The sequence below is a fragment of the Eucyclogobius newberryi genome, unplaced genomic scaffold (genome assembly GCF_026437365.1).
Source record: "Eucyclogobius newberryi isolate DKJ021-1_F unplaced genomic scaffold, fEucNew1.0.hap1 SCAF_6, whole genome shotgun sequence".
NCBI lineage: Eukaryota > Metazoa > Chordata > Actinopteri > Gobiiformes > Gobiidae > Eucyclogobius > Eucyclogobius newberryi.
The window spans coordinates 21,574,703-21,599,450 of NW_027316278.1; the positions used below are offsets into that span (position 1 = coordinate 21,574,703).

The 24,748-nt window shown below is 40.0% G+C and overlaps 1 protein-coding gene across 1 annotated transcript; it reads left to right on the plus strand.

Moving 5' to 3' along the window:
* The first annotated feature begins 260 nt into the window (after positions 1 to 260).
* On the plus strand, positions 261 to 24,503 carry slc23a2 (solute carrier family 23 member 2). The gene is made up of 16 exons (XM_072433734.1): positions 261 to 486; positions 12,374 to 12,422; positions 14,023 to 14,240; positions 15,560 to 15,658; positions 16,249 to 16,359; positions 16,437 to 16,594; positions 17,212 to 17,300; positions 17,379 to 17,446; positions 17,570 to 17,751; positions 18,150 to 18,270; positions 19,178 to 19,334; positions 19,740 to 19,887; positions 19,963 to 20,068; positions 20,552 to 20,819; positions 20,897 to 20,992; positions 21,078 to 24,503. Exons 2-16 carry the CDS (start codon positions 12,374 to 12,376, stop codon positions 21,338 to 21,340), a joined length of 2,133 nt encoding a protein of 710 aa, XP_072289835.1. The 5' UTR covers positions 261 to 486; the 3' UTR covers positions 21,341 to 24,503.
* Positions 24,504 to 24,748: the final 245 nt, after the last annotated feature.

The window sequence follows — 24,748 nt, forward strand, 5'->3', positions numbered from 1 at the left end:
TACTTACATAGAACATGGAAAGATACTGACAATTAAATAATAATTACTTGAATGAAAAAAAACGTATGTTTGCATAAACTTGTGTCTTACAAAACCATGATGGCGTAAGGTGGTTTTATCAAATAAGCGTGAGGTTACGCGGCCTCTGATTGGTTGACACGGCACTCGGGGGTGGGGCCAGCCTGGTTTTACGTCAGAGTACGAAGAGAGCATGCGTGATGTCGGACGTCAATCCCATCCAGAGACAACCCCTCTAGCTTTATGAAAGACTGGATCCTCCATAGCTGTGCTATAAGCCTGTTTGTAAGCCTCGGCACATGTTCGGAGGTGAAGGACGGAGAACGTGCGGTTAAAGCTGGTTTGTGTCGGCTTTCGAGGCTGCGACGCGGAATTGGACCTTCCCGTGTTTAACAGCGCCACAGGGACAAGCAGTGGACGACACCAGCCGAGGGGAAGAAGGGCTTGATCTTCTCTTACATCAGACAGGTGAGAGGGTAACGTGTGGTTTTCCATCCCCCGCACAGACGCACACATATCATATATTATAACCCGTGTAGCACGATCAAGTCCATGTCCATGTGCTCTCTGTTCAGCCTATACTGCCTATGTCCTCCTCGTGCACGTTGTTACATCCACTCAGATCTGTGATGCTTGACCCCAAACCATGAACCGTGTCCACCAAAGACGCCATTTGACAGATATTTGCTTCTTATTCGCACGAAAGGAACATGTGAGGTAACGCTTTCAACACTCATTGTTTATTGTAGGCCTGGAGTGCCGCCTCCTCCTCCGTAACTAAATATTATCTCTAAAACATAAACGTCTCATCGAGGACGAAGACTCCCGGCTCTGTCCTTGTTCCTTTGTAGAATGGTTTGTACAACATTAGTGTAAATTGTGCCTTCATGCCACAAAATGGGATCTTTGTTGCCTTAATTGACACATTTGTTTTTACTAAACTTCTAGCACTCACTTGTCAAATTGAGACAGGTGGATTTTCTTCTTCTAGTGCTCAAATGTAAAGTGTCTTACCTCATCATTTGCACTGACTCATTCACAGGTGAGCACTGACTCTTCAGATACCCTATTGTCCTAGGAAAACAATTTTTTTTTTAGCTAATCTCCTGTGGTTTTATGATTATGGATCTGGATCTGGACATGGGCAGTGGTTTTCTGAGCTGTGATAGATTCCTGCCCTATTTGCCGTAGGCACCATGTGACTAAGATTACATTGTAGTGCTGTGTCATGTCTCTCTTCCGCCATCCTGTGTGCAGATGTACAAAGCTTTACCATGCTCACCCTCTCTTACATACTGTCACACCCATCCCTGCATCCGGACTTATCGGACCAGCCAGTCCCTCCTACATTCTGTTCAAATGCAGAAGGGTCTGGATTCGGACGATTAGGGGGCGTCAAAAAAACTCTCCAAGCATGAACCGGTCCAACCACCGCTGCTAATTTGTGTCATGTGTCTCTCCAATAGGAAGACTTTGTGTCAGGTGTCTCTCCAATAGGAAGACTTTGTGTCAGGTGTCTCTCCAATAGGAAGACTTTGTGTCTCGTGTCTCTCCAATAGGAAGACTTTGTGTCAGGTGTCTCTCCAATAGGAAGACTTTGTGTCACGTGTCTCTCCAATAGGAAGACTTTGTGTCAGGTGTCTCTCCAATAGGAAGACTTTGTGTCAGGTGTCTCTCCAATAGGAAGACTTTGTGTCAGGTGTCTCTCCAATAGGAAGACTTTGTGTCAGGTGTCTCTCCAATAGGAAGACTTTGTGTCAGGTGTCTCTCCAATAGGAAGACTTTGTGTCAGGTGTCTCTCCAATAGGAAGACTTTGTGTCAGGTGTCTCTCCAATAGGAAGACTTTGTGTCAGGTGTCTCTCCAATAGGAAGACTTTGTGTCTCTCCAATAGGAAGACTTTGTGTCAGGTGTCTCTCCAATAGGAAGACTTTGTGTCTCTCCAATAGGAAGACTTTGTGTCAGGTGTTTCTCCAATAGGAAGACTTTGTGTCATGTGTCTCTCCAATAGGAAGACTTTGTCAGGTGTCTCTCCAATAGGAAGACTTTGTGTCAGGTGTCTCTCCAATAGGAAGACTTTGTCAGGTGTCTCTCCAATAGGAAGACTTTGTGTCAGGTGTTTCTCCAATAGGAAGACTTTGTGTCTCGTGTCTCTCCAATAGGAAGACTTTGTGTCAGGTGTCTCTCCAATAGGAAGACTTTGTGTCACGTGTCTCTCCAATAGGAAGACTTTGTGTCAGGTGTCTCTCCAATAGGAAGACTTTGTGTCAGGTGTCTCTCCAATAGGAAGACTTTGTGTCACGTGTCTCTCCAATAGGAAGACTTTGTGTCAGGTGTCTCTCCAATAGGAAGACTTTGTGTCAGGTGTCTCTCCAATAGGAAGACTTTGTGTCACGTGTCTCTCCAATAGGAAGACTTTGTGTCACGTGTCTCTCCAATAGGAAGACTTTGTGTCACGTGTCTCTCCAATAGGAAGACTTTGTGTCACGTGTCTCTCCAATGCGGAAGACATCTCTCAAATATTTTCGGAACATTCAGAACAAAATGTATAACTTAATTTACCTCGGATTTACAGAGTTTTGTGCGTCGCTTGTTGACTCGGCAGAAGTTGGCAACGTTATTTTTATTCTTTGGACTGGACTGCATTTGGGTCAGTATTTGTCGCAGATGAGTTAGTCGGTGACTTCTAATTTGTGATGGATGGAGCGACTTTGTTTTCTAAGCTTTTAGTATAATGTATATGACGGTCATGTAACATAAAAATGCCCCAAATCCATCAGGGCCATTGTCAATTAAAACTGCTGTAGAATATTTGTTTATTGCTGTTTGTTGATCCAAATTTCAGGATAAGTAACAAACTTCCAATATCAATATCAGGATGGAAAACTATTGATTGGGAATGAAAATAATTTATCAACTTCCATAGCAAGTCAGTCATTTTTTTGTGAATTCAACTCTTCTACCATAGTAACATTTATTTAGTCCAAAACAAAAACTCTCTTCAACCTATTCATGAAGTTGCCTCAGGTGCCACTATTATCTGTGGCCCTTTTTTGTTGTGTGAAGTCCTGTTTCCATTAGTACCGACTCGGCCCTGCTTTAATGCATTTCCAAGCAGGGCCTAAACATGAGGTCCACAGACGTGTAATGTTTCTGCAGCAGGATTAGAACACTGCTGTGTCCTCCGTAAACAAGCTGTGCACTACACTACCAATTTAGAGTCTTAAAGGAATTATGGCGTGGACAGCTGAGTAGTTTATATCACATGTCAATCATAGGACGCACCTACTGCACAGCTGCAGCCTCGTTGGCTCGTCTCCAGCATAGCAGCACGCTTCCCTGGCTGTGCATATGTGGTTGATATGCCGGTGTGTGTCTAAGCGCATGTAAGATAAGATAAGATAAGATAAGATGGCCTTTATTGTCCACACATGGGGAAATTTTGGTGCTACAACGCAGTAGACACAGGGGGAAAGGACAGATAACTTATAGGAAGTTTAAAAAACTCTTATGACTCTTATGAACAAAAAACAAAAACGCTTATTAACAAAACTCCTGTAAACAGGTCCTCTCGTATCTTAATAGGGAATGGAGGGAAGAAAATAAAAATAAAGATACAATAAAATAATACAAATAAAAATAGCTGGCATAAGACAAATAATACTATGTTACAGCTGCACCGTGACGCTGATAGTTACTATATCTAGGGTCTATCAGTTGTCATGTGTTGAGCAGACATCCTTTTGCACTGTTTCCACGCCCAGTTTTACACCGCACCACTGAGCACAAGTTGTATTGGAAACGCAACCAGGGCTGAGCAGGGCCATTAACTCAGAGCCAAACCGAACAAATCACAATACTTTAATTTATCAAGTTTGTTACACCTCAGGTCAAGTTGTCAGCGTTTGATGTCTCAGGACATTTGTCTTATAGACTCATCGTGTCAACAGAGACGGTGAAAAAAGGCTTTCATTAAAGGCGCAATGGACGATTTTTCGGTGATTTGATTTGGATGATTTTGTTGGCCCAAATCTGAGTCTTATTTCCTCGTGGCGTGGACTGCCAATTAGTCCTGCCACGTATCGATCATAAAACGCACCTACTGCTCACCTGCAGCCGCGTCCGGGCTCGTCCCCCGAGAGCAGCACGGTTCCGCGTGTCTAAGCGCATTGATCTATCATAATATAGTTCCCTCAGTGTACGGGACAAAATTAGGACGGAGAAAGACAGTTCGAGCTGACTCAGAAGAGACGGAAATCTACGGGAGACGAGAGATGCGATGCGCTCCGTTGCGCTAATAAACAAACGCACTTGTGTGTTGTATCAGTCCGCACGGGGGAGTGCTTATGCGCACTTCCGCCTGCCTTCTTAAATCGCCGAAAAATCGTCCATTGCGCCTTTAAATAAGCACAGGTGAGTCAGAGCCTTGAACCAGTGACACCTAGTAGGCCATAGGCTGTAACTCAGAATGTGGCTAGAAAATGAATTTCGCTCCACCACATCAAGACTACTTTTCAAAAGTGGTTTTCCAATCTCAAAGGTGTACTTGAGCTGGGGGAAAAAGTTCTCCGCATGATTTCTGCCAGTATTTGAGAAAATAGGTGTCGAAGTTGCCAGTTTACCCAAATATGTGACAAATTGGGCTGTACACCCATCTTCATACCTTCTTATTTTTTTCATTCTTTGATTGATTACTTCAGAAATTCAGATTCTCAGAGACATTACTACTTTTTTGAAGGATGTAAAGTGGTGAGACTCTGGGTGCTTTAGTTTATGTGCAAACGTAAGTTAAAAAAACAGTTTTAACAATTTTGCATGTTATCGTTACGCACTTGAAAACTCTTACTCCACATTTAGTATTCAACTGAATGCTTCAACAATTACAAATTCTCTAGTCTTGATTCATACTACACTATAAAAACATAATCTAAAAGTAGTATTTTAACCCTTTCAACACCAGTTGCCCATTTGAAGAAAGAAAACATAGGCTATTGGTAAAAGTTTTATTCTATAGAACGGATATAATTTTATGTAATGTATTTACAATATGAACAATATGAATAATTACAATCATAAAAGCAGTATTTACATCGTGATAAACAGGCTAACATGTGTATCTTTCGATCTGGTATAAGGCAAACTTTCTGCAGAATAGGATATACATACAAACAGAGGAATGATATAAGTATGATTGATGTCAAAATGTGTAAGTACAATTGGTTTGATTTTTATCTTTTGAGGACAAATATATATCTTGGCAAATTGACAGTAAACAAAGATCAACCTCCTCGGATACATTTACCATGTTAGACAATGTCAATTTATCACTAGCACCTACCCACCAAGCTAGTAAATTATAAAGTTCAACTGGCACAATCTTTCTGGCAGAGGAAACTCCTCAGAAGATCCTCTGATGTAGGAGGCAGATTTACATCCATACTAGGGGCACTCTTGACCGCTTGTATCATCCATACTAGGGGCACTTTTGACCCCTTGTTTCAGTGATACTAGGGGCACTCTTGACCGCTTGTTTCATCCATACTAGGGGCACTTTTGACCGCTTGTTTCAGTGATACTAGGGGCACTCTTGACCGCTTGTTTCATCCATACTAGGGGCACTCTTGACCGCTTGTTTCAGTAATACACCTGCACTGTAAACTGTCCTTGCGAGCTCTCGCAGTGCTGCATCTTTACCACTTTCTGGCACCATTTCTCCATCACTACATGACATCTCAGTTTCAGTTGAAAAATCCTGGTGGAGAAGTCCGGTCGTCTCCGTGGAAACCATTTCACTCAGGTTTCTTCTTGGTGGTTTGTGAAAATTCAGCTGTGGGAAGTCTCGCTGTAATCTCTTCTTCAGAAGATCGGATCTGTAAAAATTAGACAAGGAATAGAAATTCATAAGTATTGATAGATTACTATTTTATTTGTGTTTTAGTTTTAGAATTATTATTTTATTTGTGTTTTAGTATCCTATGTTTGTTGTTTATTTTGTGTTGTGTTTTAACAGGGTAACCACTTCTCACTGGGTTTTCCCTGTATAAATAAACAAAATGAATGGAAATATGTAGACTCCTGTAGCTAACTGGATTGGTCTGATCTTGAATGAAATTTCATGAATAAACATAGCTGTGATGTTTATCTGATCTTCTATTGTTTTCTTTCATAAACAATAAGAATAATTTAATTACCGGTAACTTCCATGACCAGGGTGTTTTTTGATGAATTTCTGGAACAGGGACAAGAGCTTCTTCATTCTGAGGATTTCCTGATTTTCAATCAGTCGTGCCCGGATGACAGTGTCACAGAATGCTGTATGTCTGCCGTACTCCCAGACTTTAGGTCACCTGTATAAAGCAAGGAAATGCAGTGATTGGTCAGTGATTGAAATATACTAGCTCACTACAAACAGAAATTTGCTTTGATTCAAACGTCTTTAAAATTATCGTGTAGTCATTACAATAATTTTCAATTAAATTATGAATTTATCTAAATATATGGAAATATATATATTTTATTTGATTACCAAAATGTTACCTTTCATCACTTGTCTTCTTTGTCAGAAAGCTTGTGTATTCTTTGTAACACCTCTTGTGATAGAGGTGCCTTCAATGGCAACACAATCTTTACCTCTGGTACACATCAGGATGGATTCCTCTGCTCTTGATTCAGCTGCTTTGACCAAACTTCCTAGTAAAGGAGAAGTAAAAGAATTTCAATCAAGGGTGAGCACAATCAGTAAACAATCGCAAAAGTTGTATTGCCTTTTTATTCAACTCACATCATCATACAGTCTTACGTACATTACATCTACATGTCATAAACTAGGTACATATTCCTATAGTGGTCTGTTCTTTTCTTCTGTATCTACCTCTGGATCTTCCTGCGTTGCATCAATGAAATGTCCCCATGTGGGACAATAAAGGATTATCTTATCTTATCTTTTCTATGTATATTTTGGCCAACTTATTTCACTGTGATTAGTCCTATTTACCACGAGCAAGAGAAAACACACATGCAAGAATCAATATATAATCTACTCACCAGCAGTTAAAGTTTCAGCTTGGACCAATTTATCTTTCTTTGTCTTGTGAGCCTCTTTGATACAGCGATCAACCTTCTGCAAATGATGCAAACTGCAGGAAGTACATCGCTTGACTTTTTAGATGATTTTGTCTTTACATCTGTGGTAGATCTCAGTCGTTTGGGAGAAGGTGGCAGAGTTGATGTGGTAGATTCACCTTCTCACCCTCGCCATGCTGCCCACATACCGACTGTTTTGCTTTTCAGCACTAGTAATTCGTTTCTTGTCAATGAAACGTCTATAGCATGTTAGAAAGATTTCGGTCCGAAGAAGCCACAGAAGACGTAGGATAGTTTTGTTTGGCGAAGTCATCATTGTGTACACAAACAGCTGCCGCTAACGCGCGGTCTATTCCGTCGATTTCTATCCACTTCTGAGCACAAGTCACCAGTCAGTGGCTGTGTTTGTTCTTTTTCTACCGCTGAAATGTGTGTGATGCACGTGTTATCCATATTTTCATAGTGTTTTCTATCGGCTCGAGTGACAACAAGCCGGTCCACGGGAGCAGCCATCTTTTATGTTGTTGTTGTAACTCTCACCTGATTGGCTGATTCAGAGGCGGAATGATTCAGGCGTAGGGATATTGCGCTATCGCCGTAAAAAAACTGGCGCGATCCGAGTGGAGAACTTTTGGTCATGAGCTAATGGTACAATGATAATTTTATATTTGAAGTATTTTTTTAGTCTTGTGACAGGTGTAGCGAACTTGAACGATACAGGCTACAGCCTATGGCCTATAGAGCCCGGAGGCGCATTTTGGCCATTACACATGCCCCCTTTATTGTCTCTGCAGAAGCAAAAACAATTACAAATATTTACATGAGGCCAAAATGAATAAAGGGCTTCATTTAAAACACTTAAGATTAAAATGAGATGATGGCATAACTACCAATATACATCTTCAAATAGAAAATATAAGTACAGTGGTTGTAAGCAGAGTGCATTTCAAAGCCACAAATCATACACATTTGTCGTCCATATTTTCCTCTTGAATACCTCGGGTCTTTTGAGATGGAAAAGATCTTGAGCTTACAGATATCACTGGGCCCTATACCTGTGCGCCACATCTGAGGAATCCATAACTTGAGGGGTTTAGGGCACACTTAGACAAAGAGAAGTCATCCAGTTCTGGACATGAAGATGGAACGTTGGAACAGAGGACTGGAGCAGTGTTTGCGTATGTAGTGAGTTGAATGTCACCAACCCCGGCCCCTGTATGTTCAGTACAGATAGCAGGAGAGGAGGTGGTCCGTGAGGGGGGAAAGCAATGGAACCACAGTATCTGAGTTTTAACTTGGGCTTATTAGAAACTGTTCTATCGCACCTTTTTAGCAGGCTTCAATAGAGGAAAGTTTAACTTTAGCCATTTTAAGTTTAAGATAAAGTTGTTCCATTCTCCTTCTTAGAACGGTAATTTGCTTCTTCGACCAATGAGTGCAGCTAAATTTACTTAACCTTCTAAACAAGCTGCAACAACTGACAATTTCATGTTTTTCTTAATATTCTGTCAAAACAAACGGGGCACTGAACGTATGTTTTGTCAAAAAATACAAGTTTGTTATTGATTTTGGAAAATTAGCCTACCAAGTACTGGCTTCATGTTGATGCTCATTTCTGCTCAATTCAACTCCATTGGATGATGTGAGGCTCAAACGAGGTCTCCTGACGTCCCAACTACCGCTCCAGCTGTTTGCTTCTGGTGCTGTGTCCATGCATCTAGCTATACTGCAGATGTAGACAAATAAGGAGCCAGCTTGATTTCATCAAAGGAGTCTTTTGACATCTGTAGAGGCCAGGTGACCCTGTGTCACAAAGCCACCAGATTGCAAATGTTTGGTGGTTTCAGACACATGTTTACTTAAAGGAATTAGTCCAAAGCATGCTTCAAATGCCATTTATTTCCATGTATTCCTGTAACACTGTCAAAAAGTTCCTCCTCACAGACGCCACAAATAAATAAGCACAGGTGAGTCAGAGCCTTGAACCAGTGACACCTAGAGCCCGGAGGTGCATTTTGTGTGTTTGTTATTTAATCTGTGTTGTTTTAACAGAGTACCCATGAAAAATAACTTTTCTCAATGGGTTTTCCCTGTATAAATTAATAAAATGAATGGATTAATTAATGTTGCTTTGTTTAATTTCTTGGTTATAATAAATCCTTATTTGTAAATACCTATAAAAATCCTGTTTTTCAAAGTAAAAAAATGTTTTCAACATTTAAAAGCTTTTCATTTGATTCTCTTTTACAATCTGGTTAAATAAACATTTATACCTTTTGTAATCCAGACCAGGTCATAAGCACATATTTTCAGTTTACTCCAGATGATTCAGCAGTTTGTCATCTGCCCGTAAGTACTGTACAGAAGCAAAATCCCTTGTCCCACATGTTTTGATCATAAGAGAACCTCACTGGCACTGGTATTTCATTGTTAAGAGATCATAATTACTATAGTTGATAACATTTCGGTAAGAAGGATTTTACAGTAAAGGATGATCGCATGCAAATGTTTTGCTTTGATAACCTGTTGTATGTGGAGGCAGTGTTACTGTATAGATGAGACCCCCACAGCGACTTCCAGCTACAATGATACCTCAGTGTTATTTGTGCCGGCAGAAGGGTTTGTTGAGAAAAGCCCATAGCAGTGGGTGGCAGCATGGCCGGTCAAGCTCTGAGAGATAATACAGTAAACGTAAAGGCCAAGTTTGTCTCAGTAAATTAGTTTTTCCCCTTATCTAACCCTCGGAGCTCATTGTGTCCTGTTATCACGCTGTGTGGGTGTTGTGGCTGTAGAGAAGAGATGGGTTAAAGGCAGACAATCTCTCTTTCTCAGCTATTTTGGTTCGCCTACCCTGCTTCTGTTTCAGTCCACCTGCCAAAGGCTAAAACTGTTAGTTAGATTATTTAAAAACAAACCTTTCTGTGCCCCTTTTATTGATGAACAATGACTTCATAATTTTGATTATATAAGATTTTAATGGTGTTTAAAATCAAGTTGTAAGAATTATTTGATTGTGATATATTTTGGCATTATCCCCATGAATAAAATATGGAAAAAGCGGTAGAAAATGAATGAATGAATGAATAGCAAAGGATTATGGGACAGAGAGTCAACTATACACCGCTCACATTGTATCCTTCTTTGCCAAAAACAACCATTACAACCAAAACAAATGTAGTATTTTAGTATTTTGTAGTTTCCTTTCATAAACTGTAACTTTGCTCACACCTCAGATGCAATCGTGTATCCACTGCTGCTGGGGCTTTGACACCCCATCCCCTCCTGTAGGGTTGGGCATTCAAAATTGCAAAATTTGCATATGCTTACCCACTCGCTCACTCATAGTCCAAAGCCCTGTTCACACCAAAGAGTCAAAAGCGTCCACTTTACATTCAAAGTCTATGTAAACGCGCGTCTTGGGCGTCCTGCGTTTTTGGCGGCGCAATTCCTGCTTTTTGAGCGTCAGACGCGGTGCGTCGGGGGGCGTTTGAGCGTCGGACGCTTTGGATGCGAAAAGTTGACCGCGGCGCAGCAGCCAATCAGAGATAACGCTTCGGTGACGTGCTACGCACTACCCGGAAGAAGACCCAAATCAAACCCCACAACGTTAAACAAAATCCTCAAGACGCAGCTCTTGGAGCAAATAATGATATTGACTAAAAGCAGACGCCTCAAATGAACAGGCGTCCAACTTCTGCGTCGGCCGCAAATTTGACGCCCCGGTCTGAACACCCGTTAACAGAAGATGGTAAATAAAGCAGATAGTCTCAGGGATCAGAGCGCAATTCGGTTCGTTTGATCATATTGCCCAGCCCCTATACCTCTCTCTGCGGCCTTCACCTCTGCTCCACTGACAGGAAGTTGGCCTGTATGTAAACATGACCTTGTATGACGTTATGGTCTCCCTTTCTCTGTGAAACCTGACCTGTACCGAGCAACACGTGTGTGTCTTATCCTGAACTTCTCGGCTCAAAGCGGCTTTGGCTTGAGTTTAAATCTACTTTTTAAGAACGGTTGTCCTCTGCAAGCAACTAAGCATCATGCAATATTATAAATTAAGTGCAATATTATGTGAAATAAATGAATATGGTAAATAACATTAAAGAAAAAAAACAAAACAGTTCAGTTCAGACCTCTATAAACATGTCCAGAATTGCATGTGATAATTTCATTAGATTTGCATTATAGGTTCATGTTCTCTTTACTTTTTATGTACAAGGAAATGTTTAAAATGTGAACGCTATATCAAAATCCCAATTTTAAAAACAAAAATTCTCCTGGCTCCTGTTCCACTATTATACAGCCCTGTTGTTGTATTTTATTTTCTACTTCCACAAGAAACATGTCAGTCATTATGTGTTCACCATGTTCATTTACTGTTGTGCAACGTGTAATCCATAGTTCATAGGTGTCAAACTCTGGCTCGCGGGCCAAATCTGGCCCGCCAGACATTTTAATCTGACCCGCCGAACATTTCAAATTTATATAAAAAAAAGAGATCGATTCATAGAACCGTAGTTACACCCGTAACCGTTTTTATCGCTAAAACTACGCGTCCCACAATGCCGCCGGTGGCCGCCCCTCCCCCACGGGGCTCTGCTGCACTGCTGTGAGCTGCCGAGGGAGAAGTGCACTTTAAGCACTTTTGAGCAGAAGTTTAGTGGTGTGTCAGTTCAGGTGTACAGATAACTACACAGACGTGGAAATGTTAGTTAGTACATATAAAAGTTTTTTTAGATCTAGATTTAGAAATGTTTATCTCTGTGTAGAACTGTAGATCAACTCTGAAGTTGTAATGCACATAAACTGAAGCACAGTATTGGTGAAATTACACATTTTTTCTAAATACATTTCAGTTTATGAGAACAAACGTTTTGTAATTTTTTTTAATCGATCCAGTAATTGCTTCAAAACAGCGTAGGCTATATAAAGCAATTTATTTCTTATATTTTTAATAGTTTTATGTTTTACGTTATGTTCGGCCCGCGACCCAGCCTGAGCATCGAAATTCGGCCCGCGCCCCAAATGAGTTTGACACCCCTGCCATAGTTCATCACTCTCATATTATAACAATGCCTTTCTTATGAGAAGGTTTTGTAATACATTTCCCAGTCCACCCTAGTCAGGCAGTGAAGTAATGAGTTGTAGAGCTGAGTCAAACTAAAGGCTCTGGTTGTTGGCTGCTGTTTGTCAAATTAACTGTTGTCTCACTCCCTCCTTATCCCTCTATCCTCTTCCTCTCCTACTCCCTCTCTGTTGCCCCTTTTACACAGATGCTCCCAGCCGTGCTGCTTGACAGGAGTTGTGGGATGTGTCCATTAGGTATAAACACCTGTCCCGACATCTTAAATATACAAGATATACAAGAAAAAGACACGAAAGCACAAACTTTGTGTATATTTTGCAACAAAAATCAAGTGGTTGGAGTTTTTAGATCGACCGCTGCATTGGTTGATCATTAATTACATTTTTAGATTATGTGAAAGTATGTAGACATTTAGTTTAGACAATCATCTACTGCTGAATGATTCAACTGTAAAGCTGTTTTTGTTCAGCCATCGTTTGGACAAGCACCTGTCTGTACTGGACCACAGGACTCAGTTTGAACAGTTTCAACTGCACTGAAGGATGTTCGTAAAACAGGGCTATGGGACACCAAAAACTTTGCATTTTATTCAATTGACCACTGTCATTTATAGTGTAATAATTTGTTAAAACTGACAGTATATTGTGCTCTCACTGTGTGCTAAACATGACGGTCAAATCAACCTTTTTCCTGAACAACTTGTTTACTTGTCTCTTTGTTCAACTCATCTGTCTTATTCTGTGTTGAGTTCTTTACTACATTACCTTTTTTAAATTACCTTTTTGGAGACTGCACGCTATCCTCAGGTAGTAATAAAGGAAATGCTCCTCTACATACCGTACATCTTCAATAGACTTGCCATCACTAAATGGATATATATACTCTATAACCTTGATCCATGGAGCTTTGGCTAACCTTTTTTCAATAGTTAATGCTTTTTTCTTTTTTTATCTGATGTTTTCGCATTATTTCTTTCTGATAACATTACTGTCGTCCAAACATACAATTTTTTTTTTTTTTTTTTTTATCAATTTATTACTTTATTACTTTTATAACTCAATATTTCAAAGATAAGGTAAATCAATCAAACTGTATTTATAAATCGCTTTTCAGCTCCACAGCTGCCTCACCCACAAATACCTGCACACACGCGTGTGTACATGCACACAGTCTAAAATACATGAGGCTGAGTACAGATAAACCAGTTGAGGGCGAGCCATCAGAGGAGTCGTCTGCTCTGGGGGCAGAGAGTCTCCTTCAGCCACAGGACACAGACACACGGCCCAGAGAGATGATCCCCTCCACCGGGGGGCCATGAGCCACAGCCGACAAACACTCTGGTACAGAGGGCTCCACAGAGGAAACACTGAAGAACCTAAAAGCGATCAAAGAATTAAAATAAGTAATAACTAAATTTGGAAGTATAAGCCATGAACTATATTTCCAACCACAGATTTTATTGATATTTTACTCTCAAAATAGAAGTAGATGCATATAAAATAATGAGCCTAAATAGATAAAATAATATAAATAAATACAAGTAAAAAATATTAATCAAAAGCTAAGCCAAAAAGATGGGTCTTGAGCCTGCTCTTAAAATGGGGTGCCCAAAAATAGTCAAAGTCATGAATAAAGGAAAATATGACTTTTCAGAAGCAAATCATGTCTGTGTTTGGTGTTAATATAGATATTGTACAGAGCATTTATAAGGATTTAATGTTTAAAGTCCGTCTGTTATCAGGTTTGATGAATGTCATAAAAAGGCCAGGTTAAAAGGTGGCTAAATGTCCAATAAAACAGACTGTAATCTCTCTGTACATCTGTGCTTTTCTACAGCTGATCGACCTGTCCCGAAGGATGCAAAGAGGCTGAGCGAGTTGACACAAGTTTTAACACCAGAGTCTGATCCAGGAGGGCCCCAAAGAGAGGACCAGGACCCGGAGAGCCCCAGTATGGGAATAGGGAAGAACAACACCCCCAAGATGGACAGCAGTAATGAGCCAACCAAATACGAAGATGAGAGCAAACATGGAGCAGACTTTTACCCCATTCCAGTGCGTAACCGTTTTGACATTTACCTTTTACAGCAACATTTATATTTCAGTTTAGGTACTTTTTCAATGAAACCACACTGCTGCTTAGATAACTCTTGGCAAAGGCCCAGTGACTCATGCAGGTCGATGGCTTTGTAACAAAAGCTATTTTTGTGCCCCTCTCCAGCAAAACAAATACAGTTTTCCGCTGGTAAAAGTCAGTTCACTCAGAGCTGTCTCTAGACACCATTGGGGGCCCTAGGCATGAGGTCTGGGGGACGCTCCTATATAAAACATTTAACTGGGGCTTGTATTAAAACCAGGTTCCATGCAATTCATATTTACCTACCTCATTGTAGCAGCAATAAATTCATTAATAAACATACCGTTTTGTTATGTATCACAAATGTTAGAACTATTTTAGTATGTATACATTTTTACATTTCATTTATTAAATGTAAATCTTTTTTTCTTAATGCATGTCTTATTTTGATATATCTTGCTTTTATAATTATTCATTGTTGTATGTTGCACCAAAGCAAGTTCCTAGTCTGTGGATTTTGTTCGACAATTCTGATTCTGATGTAATTTAAAAGCGTGTGCCATTTAAAGATGCCATACAGTACAGAAAAGGCGAAAGAATCTACCAGTGTTGGGAAAGTTACTCTTAAATTATGATATATTATATATTACCTGTAACAGAGCTAACAATGTAATGCATTTGTATTACAATATTACTGTCCCAAAAATGTAACTGAGTTGCACTACTTGCATTACTTTTGAGCTACTTTTGACAAATTAGTAGTTTCCAATTTTCTTCATAAAATTGTATTTTCCAATTATCATAGAACTGGTTGCCTATTGTATTTTATAAAACTGTCCATATTTCCTTTATACTGAACTCTGTGTCTCCTTGCACTCAACTGATACAAGCATTTAGTGCCAAAACCCTCCTCTGCTCAGATCAACAACTTCTCAGGAAAATGACAGCCACTTGGTGCATGTTAAGAAAACTACAACAAAATTTAGTGAGGATCTGGATCAGTCACTCTTAACTTAAGCCAGTGAACAAAAGTTTAGCCCATGAACGTTTGTTCACCTCTCTTGTTGCTACGTAATATTCACTGAATAAGGCGTGTACACAAGACTGAGATGTTCCAATACCTTTGCTTGGCCTTACATGTGAAATGACGGGTCATAATGTGTTGTCACATGTTTTCATGTGGGTGTGAGTAAGCCTTTAATAGTACCTTTTTAGAACAGGAATGATCTCATTCAGCGGTTGAATTGTCACATTATTACATGTCTGGAGAACCTGTTGAATGTTTCCATTGGTGCAGGTGGTAGTGAATGGAGTGCCTGTGCCCGGTGCCGATCAGGACACTGAAAACACAGAGCTTATGGCCATCTACACGAAAGCGGACCATGGAGTGGAAAAGGTAACCAAAAAGAAGGAATCTGGGGGAATCAATTGTTGCAATTGTACAACATATTTTACACAGTTGCAACACTCTTGCTTAATCAGTATTGTTACCGACCCAAAAGAAAATCACTTCCTCTTTTTGTCATTTTAGGCCTAAAAAAAAAAACTTGTGATCTCACGAGATTAAACTAAATTAGGTTGAAAAAAGAATTGTGTGAAACTAAACCGTCCTTTCTTTTTTTTTTCTTTGGAGAAATATTCTCTAGGGCCCTGTTTTGTCCCCTCTGACTTATCCCTCTGTGTGTACATAATGAACTTAACTTACACTAATATATCCTCTGTCTCTCTCTGGCCTTCTCTGCAAAAAACAATCATCCCATTGTCTGCCACATTCTTTCATGACTTCCAGTTCAAACATTGAAAATGTATTCAAAGTGCTGCTTGGTGGTGTCATGAGTTTGATTCTGGCTCTGACAGTTTTCTGTATGTCCTTCCCTCTCTCATCCCCATTTAACGCTTCACTGCTCTGTCAAATAAAGCCTGAAAAAAGGAAAAGAGGACTCAGATCTGTACAGAGAAATAACGCAAGGAATGTTTTGTGATTAGAGCTCAATGTCCCTGGACAGCGCAGACAGTATTGATGTGAGGAAGATGGATATGATCTACACAATTGAAGATACTCCACCCTGGTACTTGTGTGTGTTCCTGGGCATGCAGGTAAGTCTGTTTTACTGGTGTTTATACGTGCAGTGCATGCTGGGGCCAATAGATGTGCTGTGTTTGTCTCTTTTCAGCACTACTTGACATGCTTCAGTGGAACCATCGCTGTCCCATTCCTTTTGGTTGAGGCCATGTGTGTGGGTTTTGACCAGTGGGCTACCAGCCAGCTTATTGGAACCATCTTCTTCTGTGTGGGCATCACCACCCTGCTGCAGACAACCCTGGGGTGCAGGTGTGGAAACAAACAAGCCTGTGCATTCTGCAGCCACAGCTCCTTTCTTCCTCTTCACTCTCAAGGGCTACTTTCAGTTCCTCTTGCCTTGTTCATTCTCTTGAGGCTCTCTGAAGTGTCCTAAGACTGATGCTTTTGTTCAAGCACATGCCACCCTTAGATGTCATCAAGGCTTTTTATCACAAAGGAATATTTCCTTGTATTTCTTTGGTTTCTTGAATTTATTTTTGGCAAAAACAAAACTTGTAATAAAAAGTTATGCATATTTATTAGCAGAGTTGGGGGTAACGCGTTAGTGTACTCAAATTGCTTTTTAGAGTAGCGAGGAACGTAAGGCTTTTTTTCAAGTTACTCTAACCCTAACCCTAACCCTAACCCTTTCAAATCAGTAACGCATTAGTTTTTGGGCCACGGCAACAAACACTTGTGTTGTGAGCATAAGCACTACGCAGCTAGTGACTCGTGTGACGTCAAAACGAAATACATTTTCGGATGCACGTTTTGAAAAACCAAGCAAATCTATACAATATTCAATATTTATTTTTTTGGCTTCTATTTTTATTTGTATTTTTTGCACTCAGGTACTAAACAAACCACACACAACTTTTGTTTCCCAGGCTTCCTTTGTTCCAGGCCAGTGCATTTGCCTTCCTGGCTCCAGCCCGAGCCATTCTGTCCCTGGACAAATGGAAGTGTAACCAAACCGGTAAAACACTGCTCTTTTAGATACTATGCATACAAAGTAATGAGATTATTACTAATTGTTGTTACTGTGATTTCTCAGATATCTCCTCAATGAATACCACAGAGTTGTTCCACACAGAGCACATCTGGCATCCCAGGATACGAGAGGTAAAGGCCGGAGGTTACACTTAAAAATATTCAATATGTTATTCTGTGAGTGATGAACCTCAAGTAAACTCTTTTTTTCTAACTTTACAATAATCCTTTTCACACACATTTATTTTTCAACAGATCCAGGGAGCCATCATTGTGTCCTCTATGGTGGAAGTGTGTATTGGAGCGCTGGGTCTTCCTGGACTCTTACTCAAATACATTGGGCCTCTCACCATCACACCCACAGTTGCACTCATTGGCCTGTCTGGTTTCCAAGCTGCTGGAGAGAGAGCTGGGAAACACTGGGGCATTGCTATGCTGTAAGTATATATAGCTGTGTTCTCTGATTTGATAACATAAAAATACAAATCTGTGCAATGTATTTTTTTTTTTTTTTTTTTTTAATCAAATATTTATGTTGAACCTTTTGGAGAAGCTCCCAAGAGGTTTGCGTTCATAGAAAGTTTGTATTGGCTCAGATTAAGTTAATTGAGACATCAATGCCTGCTGCATCACTGTGACTCTAATGCCATTTCCGTCCCTGTCCTCCGCGGATGTGCTTGTGATTGTCAGTTATTTGCTTATTCTCGGCCGGTTAGAGTAAGTGATTGCTCAGGTTCCTCTAATGTCTCTGTCACCCAGATGGGCCAGCAGAGATCAGGGTTGTGTAAACCACTCATTTATTTTGTCTCTACTAATCTTATTCCCCCATCTGCAGGACCATCTTTTTGGTGCTTTTATTCTCGCAATATGCGAGAAATGTCCAGTTCCCCCTGCCAATCTACAAACCCAAGAAAGGCTGGACTACTTATAGACTACAGGTCTTCAAAATGTTTCCTGTGAGTATGAAAAGTGTAGATTTTTATTTTTCCACTGTGAACTTAAGTCTTACAGTAGCAGGACTTTAGGCCATTGCATTATTATAGCCGGCGCAGTGATCTCTGGTAGCCCCCTGCTGGCTGCATGATGCATTACAGTGTTACTTAAGATTATAGGGTCATTGTGTAATATGCTTTCTTTTTGAGGAAATGGAAGCGAATGTGCCATTTTCTCGTTTGTTTGACATCTTGGTATAACAGCCATAACTGAAGTTTTTACCAATTATGATTGAATATTGATTTTACAACTTACACTTTTTATTTTTATTTTGTTTTCTGTACGCATCTATCACAACTACTGCTTTCCTGTAGAGTTTGTCGAGGCACATACCATTGCTTCTACAAGGGCTCCAATGCACCGTTCAGCCATTATAGGATGTTCAGATGTCTTTTCTTCTCCGTTTATTATTATTATATGCTGTTGTATGCAGAACATCACACACATGCATTATATAACAATAAACTCATAACAATTATTCTGCTCTACGCATCCCCACCTAAATATCTTCACCTTTTAGTTGTAACTAAACATTCACATCAAATTAACATCCGCTATACTGTATTTCACACAATTCATGCATGTTGTTTGGTATTTGGTAATACAACATCAAAATACTTCTGATGCATCAAAGCAATACACCTGCGCATGCAGAACATAGAAATAATAACTAGTAATTTGATGACGTAAATGGTATCAGGTACTGTTTCAGGTGACAGAGAAAATAATTGTGGATGCACCTTGTATTTGATGTGTATATGTAAGTTTCACAAAATATGTGTTTACTACTTTAACATAAAATAATTACAGGATTCAAGGCAGTTGACTAACTTTGCTTTGATAAATGCTTTTTTTTATTTTATTTTTTAGATCATCATGGCTATCCTGGTGTCATGGTTCATGTGCTTCATCTTTACGGTAACTGACGTCTTCCCTCCGACGAAGGACAAGTATGGATTTTATGCTCGCACTGATGCTCGACAGGGGATCGTCGCCGCTGCACCATGGTTCAAAATCCCTTATCCTTGTAAGTCAATGGAAAAATTATATTGGGGCTCTCCTTCCGAGCGCCATGGCGCCCGTTATGTGTCCGAGATCCGCTGTGAATAGCACGCACGTGGTGAGAGGTTGAGTTGATAGCACACATGCCTGCCGTGTGGAGTGGGCCGCAGCCTGAGTTTGAATCTGGCTCTCGACTAGTAGTTATTACTCACAAGTCCTAAGGCAGGTTTCTGGGTAGAATAGCTCTCCTCTCCTTAGAGCAGTGTAAATCTATCTCACCACACCAGTGCTTTCAGACATGAGAATGACAAGAGTGAAAATGATTCCATGGACCACTCCTGGATGATACGAGATATTTAGTATGAATTAAGTGGTACCAAAAGTTTCAAAACATCTTATTGCTTATGCTTTCCTCATGTTTCGCCTGCAGTTCAATGGGGTGTACCAACGGTTACAGCAGCAGGTGTGATCGGGATGATGAGTGCTGTGGTTGCCAGCATCATAGAGTCAATAGGAGATTACTACGCCTGCGCCCGCCTGTCGTTGGCCCCTCCACCTCCTATACATGCAATCAACAGGTAACAGTAGTTTGTGGTGCTATCTGAAAAAGCCAGAAATATGATTCCATAATCTGTTTCTTTGTTACTCCACAGAGGCATCTTTATAGAAGGACTTTCGTGTGTGCTGGATGGGCTTTTCGGAACAGGAAATGGCTCTACATCATCCAGTCCAAATATAGGGGTCTTGGGCATTACAAAGGTGTTTTTTTTTTTGTTATAAACACATTTTACTATGTTATGCTACTTTTACTGTAAAGTATACAACTACAAGATTTAATTTTAATGCATAAACACATTCATTAATCTTCCATTTATTCTTGTTGAGGGTGGTAGGTGCTGGAGCCAAATCCAGTAACGTTTGGCCTTAGCTTGGGTTCACCCTGGACAGTGGCTAGCATTAGATCAAATGACCAGCACCTTTCATATTCAAACATTGAGGATAATTTATCCAACATGCATGTGTATGGATGGTTGTAGGAAGTCAGAGTACACTGAGAACAGGTACAGTAGCCTAGGGAGGATAGGAGTGTACCTTAAGCAGTGCAACCCAATTGTTCTTACACAGTGGCAAAAGTACTAATCGTTCTGCCCGCGATTAATTTGCATATCATAAATAATAACAAATAACCTATTTTCATTTATACTTAGACTGAAGTAACTTGTTATTGTGTTGATCTTTCAGGTGGGCAGCAGGCGTGTGATACAGTATGGAGCTGGGATGATGGTGTTGCTCGGTCTTGTGGGCAAATTCAGTGCCTTGTTTGCATCACTTCCTGACCCTGTCCTCGGAGCACTCTTCTGCACCTTGTTTGGAATGATCACTGCAGTGGGACTGTCAAATCTGCAGTTTGTGGACCTGAACTCCTCCAGAAACCTCTTTGTCCTGGGGTTCTCCATCTTCTTTGGCCTCATGTTACCAAGCTTCCTCAAACAGAACCCACTTGTTACTGGTGAGTAAAAATGCACCACATTGACAACAATAGATCCTGGCTGATACATGAAACGCATTGCTGTTTTGCCATTACAGGTATTATTGAGATTGACCAAGTATTAAATGTGCTTCTCACCACCGCCATGTTTGTTGGAGGCTCTGTAGCTTTTATTTTAGATAACACAATTCCTGGTGAGTTCTTGCACTTTAACGTAATATTATTGTGTGATATGTGTCCTTATTACCTCAACATATATATATATATTTTTTGTCTTAGGTTCTCTTGAGGAACGTGGAATAAGGAAGTTGAAGCGTGGCTCAGGTGCAGGTGCAGCGGAACTGGAAGGAATGAGATCATACGATCTTCCGTTTGGAATGGACTTTATTCGCAGACACTCGGTCTTCAAATACATGCCCATCAGCCCAACATTCATAGGTTACCAGTGGGGCAGGCTGAATGACTGCAGGAGCTGTTCAGAACATGGGAATGGGGTCAAAACACCAGAAGGAGGAGCAGGATCAGCTGAAAGTGGAGTATAGCTGGAAGTTTAACGAGCAATAGACTTTTCACTGATCGGACGACAATTGTGATGCACCGAGTGTTTTTTTTAGCTTGTCAATCTATTCCCACTTCCTTCTAGGCGTTTGAAGCATGCTCTCAGTTCACAGCATGCAGAAAAGATGTCTCTATTGGGAAGTTATAGGTAATTGCGTGTGCAGATGTGCATTAATGACATCATTCCCATCCATTTCAAAGTTTAAAGGTATCTGCTAATTCTAATTTGATACCACAGTTGATGGTAAAATTGGATTTCAACCTATTATGCAACCACAAAAGATATGCACATTAGATAAGATCTGGAGCTAAATGCACAACGTGACCTCACACCGATAGACATGGTTTGCAGATGCCCTTAGCCACGCACGGCGATTGTGGTTTTATTTTGCACTATCTGCCTCCTGAGTTCTACACATGAATGTCATGTCACAGTTCGACTCCATATTTGTCAGGGAGCCCACTCATCTAAGGTTATTAATGTCATATATCACCCTGTTTACATATGAGATACTATCTGTTGACAGTATTGGGCACTAACTAGTCCACCCATGTTCTCAAGCACTCTTCTAAAACAACTGTTTTAGAGTGTATTGTTGTGGCATGGTGGCATAGTGGCTAGCACTCTTGCAGGTTGTGAGTTCGACTCCTGGGCCAGACCTGTCAGGTTTCTCCCCGTGCCTGGGTGGATTTCCTTCAGGCACTCCGGTTTCCCCCATCAACCCAGAACATGCACAATAAGTAAATATCCTCCAGCAAAGATGGTCCGAGCTCAATACCTGATGGGTCCCCGGCCGCTGCAGCTACCACTGCTCCTGACAAGTTGCCCTAGTGGCCCTGTTTGAAGGACGGATCAAATGCAGAGGACAGATTTCCCTACAGGGACGATAAAGGCTAATCTAATTTTAAGTACTCAAGCATAAACAAAACAGTTGTTTAAATGACTATTAGTTGTACATAAAATGCATAACGTAAGAGTCTTGTTTTTCCCCACAGTAGTAATTTAAAAGGCCGTCCTCCCTTTCTGCCATCAAAAAGGTCCTCAAAGATTCACTATGTAACTTTTCTGGTTGGGATCATCACCTGATCATTGCTTTGTTTGGAATGTTCCACAACCATTGAATGCATTTATTCAATTACAGCCGTTTTCATCTCTCAAAAATACCTTGAAAACATTTCTTACTGTGAGCAGTGTCACCTCTCCACAGATCTGACCTGTAATTTAGCCTAGTGGCATCGCCTGCTTGTCTCCATGGAAATTGATGCGTATAACAATGGCGCCATACTGTCGTAAATCAGAAAAGAAAAGGTTTATTGCTTTGTCAGTGAACTTGCGTTGGCGATTCTGTGCAACAGTTGTACAAATACACATGCCATGCACAGCAATAACGTCTCACTGGAGGGAACTAAATGTCAGGTCCTCTACCAGAAAAGTTACACAGTGCACCTTTTAATTTTAGAATCCTGTGAATGTGGGGATTTTAAGTCTGTAATATGTTAGCACAGTTACAGACAGCTTGCACCAAATGGCATGGGGCTGTTTATAGTCCTATTTGACTCAGTGCTATGTGTGCCAAAGTTTTATGCAAAGTTTAAAAGGTGACCAAAATTAATAGAAATTGGAGAACTGCAGTCTCAATTGAAATGCACCAAAACCACAATGAGCACATAGTCAGAAAACTGTTTGAATGCGCTGTTATATTTATTTATTTAAGACTAGAAAGCTAGCATTAAACTTGGTGTTTGAGGTTTGGCTTTTACACAAACATTTTACTTTCTCTGTTTACTTGCTCTAATGCATAAAGGTCAACTTGTCAGACCTACATTTTCAGATTGTTTTTGTTACTCATCTGAAATAAGAAAATATGCTTCTATTTCATTCCTTTTTTCAGTTATATTTTGAAAGGTGATATTCAGCCTGGGCCTTTTTACTACCCACACTTTTTGCACATGTAACGGTGCCAACATGTGTCTGCGAGAGAAAGTTGTTGCAGAAATGTTGAATTTTGCAGCATTTGGACCTATACTGCTTCTGGTCATAACACAAGCAGTATATATCTATGGTAAAAGGCGTGTATTTGACCTTTTGGTTTTATTTGCCATCAGTGGCTACAGCCTGTTTGACCTCAACATTGTGGTCACTTTTTGTCAGATTTTACTCATATTTCATCTCCATTTATATTTGTCTACTGAGAGCACAGTGTTGTGTATGTTTCAAGATCTAGAATCCCGTTTTCATAATACTTCAAGGTTATTCTGTAGCAGTATGTTTTGTTTTTGTACGGTTTTCTGCCTTATGACTTGACTAACTGACCTGAGTTATTAGTGAGTAGTATTGCAGCTGTACATGTAAACATCTTGACTTCCTAAAATGTCCTTTGCTTTGGACCTGATTATCAGTCATTGAGTAGAAATGCATGAATGGTATTTTTGCTCTGTTCAGTAAACTTTTGGTGTATATGGTTCTGTCAATGTCATTATCTTCCATATTATTGTCATTTAGTTACACGCCGAAATGACCCTCATCACACCACCCAGCCTGGCCGTTAAACGTGTGCCTAACACCAGTGGCCACCTTGTTAACTATAATAATCTTCACAGCTGAAATCAACTGCCTTACGTAGTTGATATCGTTAAGACCCAATGTGTTTCATTATTTGCTTCACTTGACCACATGACTAATATTGATTGACCCACAGATTGACCCTTAAGGAGGTGGCCATTAAGTGTGACACACAAAGACATCGTTCCCTTTCAGTTTTTTGAAGGGGCTGTTACGTGAAGAATATACTTATGTGTATAAGTGTTAACTATTACATTTCTTGTTTTATACATATTTCTGTGCAAGTTATTTTTTGTAACTATAATCATAACTTTTAATCTTAAAACATGCTGGAAACATTGTTATAATTTAAATTACATTTGATCCTAATTTAAGGTTGCTTTGTCATGTGTTTTTTTTTTTTTTTTTTACTCTAGCATTGCTTTTAACCAAGTCAACATAATCCAGACATTTTAAAATATGTAAGATAAGAAATGTATATTTATTATGTTTACTAAATACAGAAGAAACGTGTATACTAATTGTAGCGACAAATGTTTTATTCTTTGTTTCCGAAACGATTTAATATGATGTTATAACATGAACGTTGTGTTGTCTTTATTACCCACTCCTGTGCACATTATCTTTGACTTTTGACCTCTTTTCAAGAATACTTAAATGAATATCAAAAGCTCATAAAAAGTCATAAAAAGACGGATCATAAACAAAAACAGTTTAAGTTGAGACATCACATCCCTATTGTCTGGTTTAGTAAATAGATGGTTTCGTAGTGACCGCTGTGATGTTACAAAAGCATGTGCGCGTCTATTGTTTCCTCCGCTCATTCATC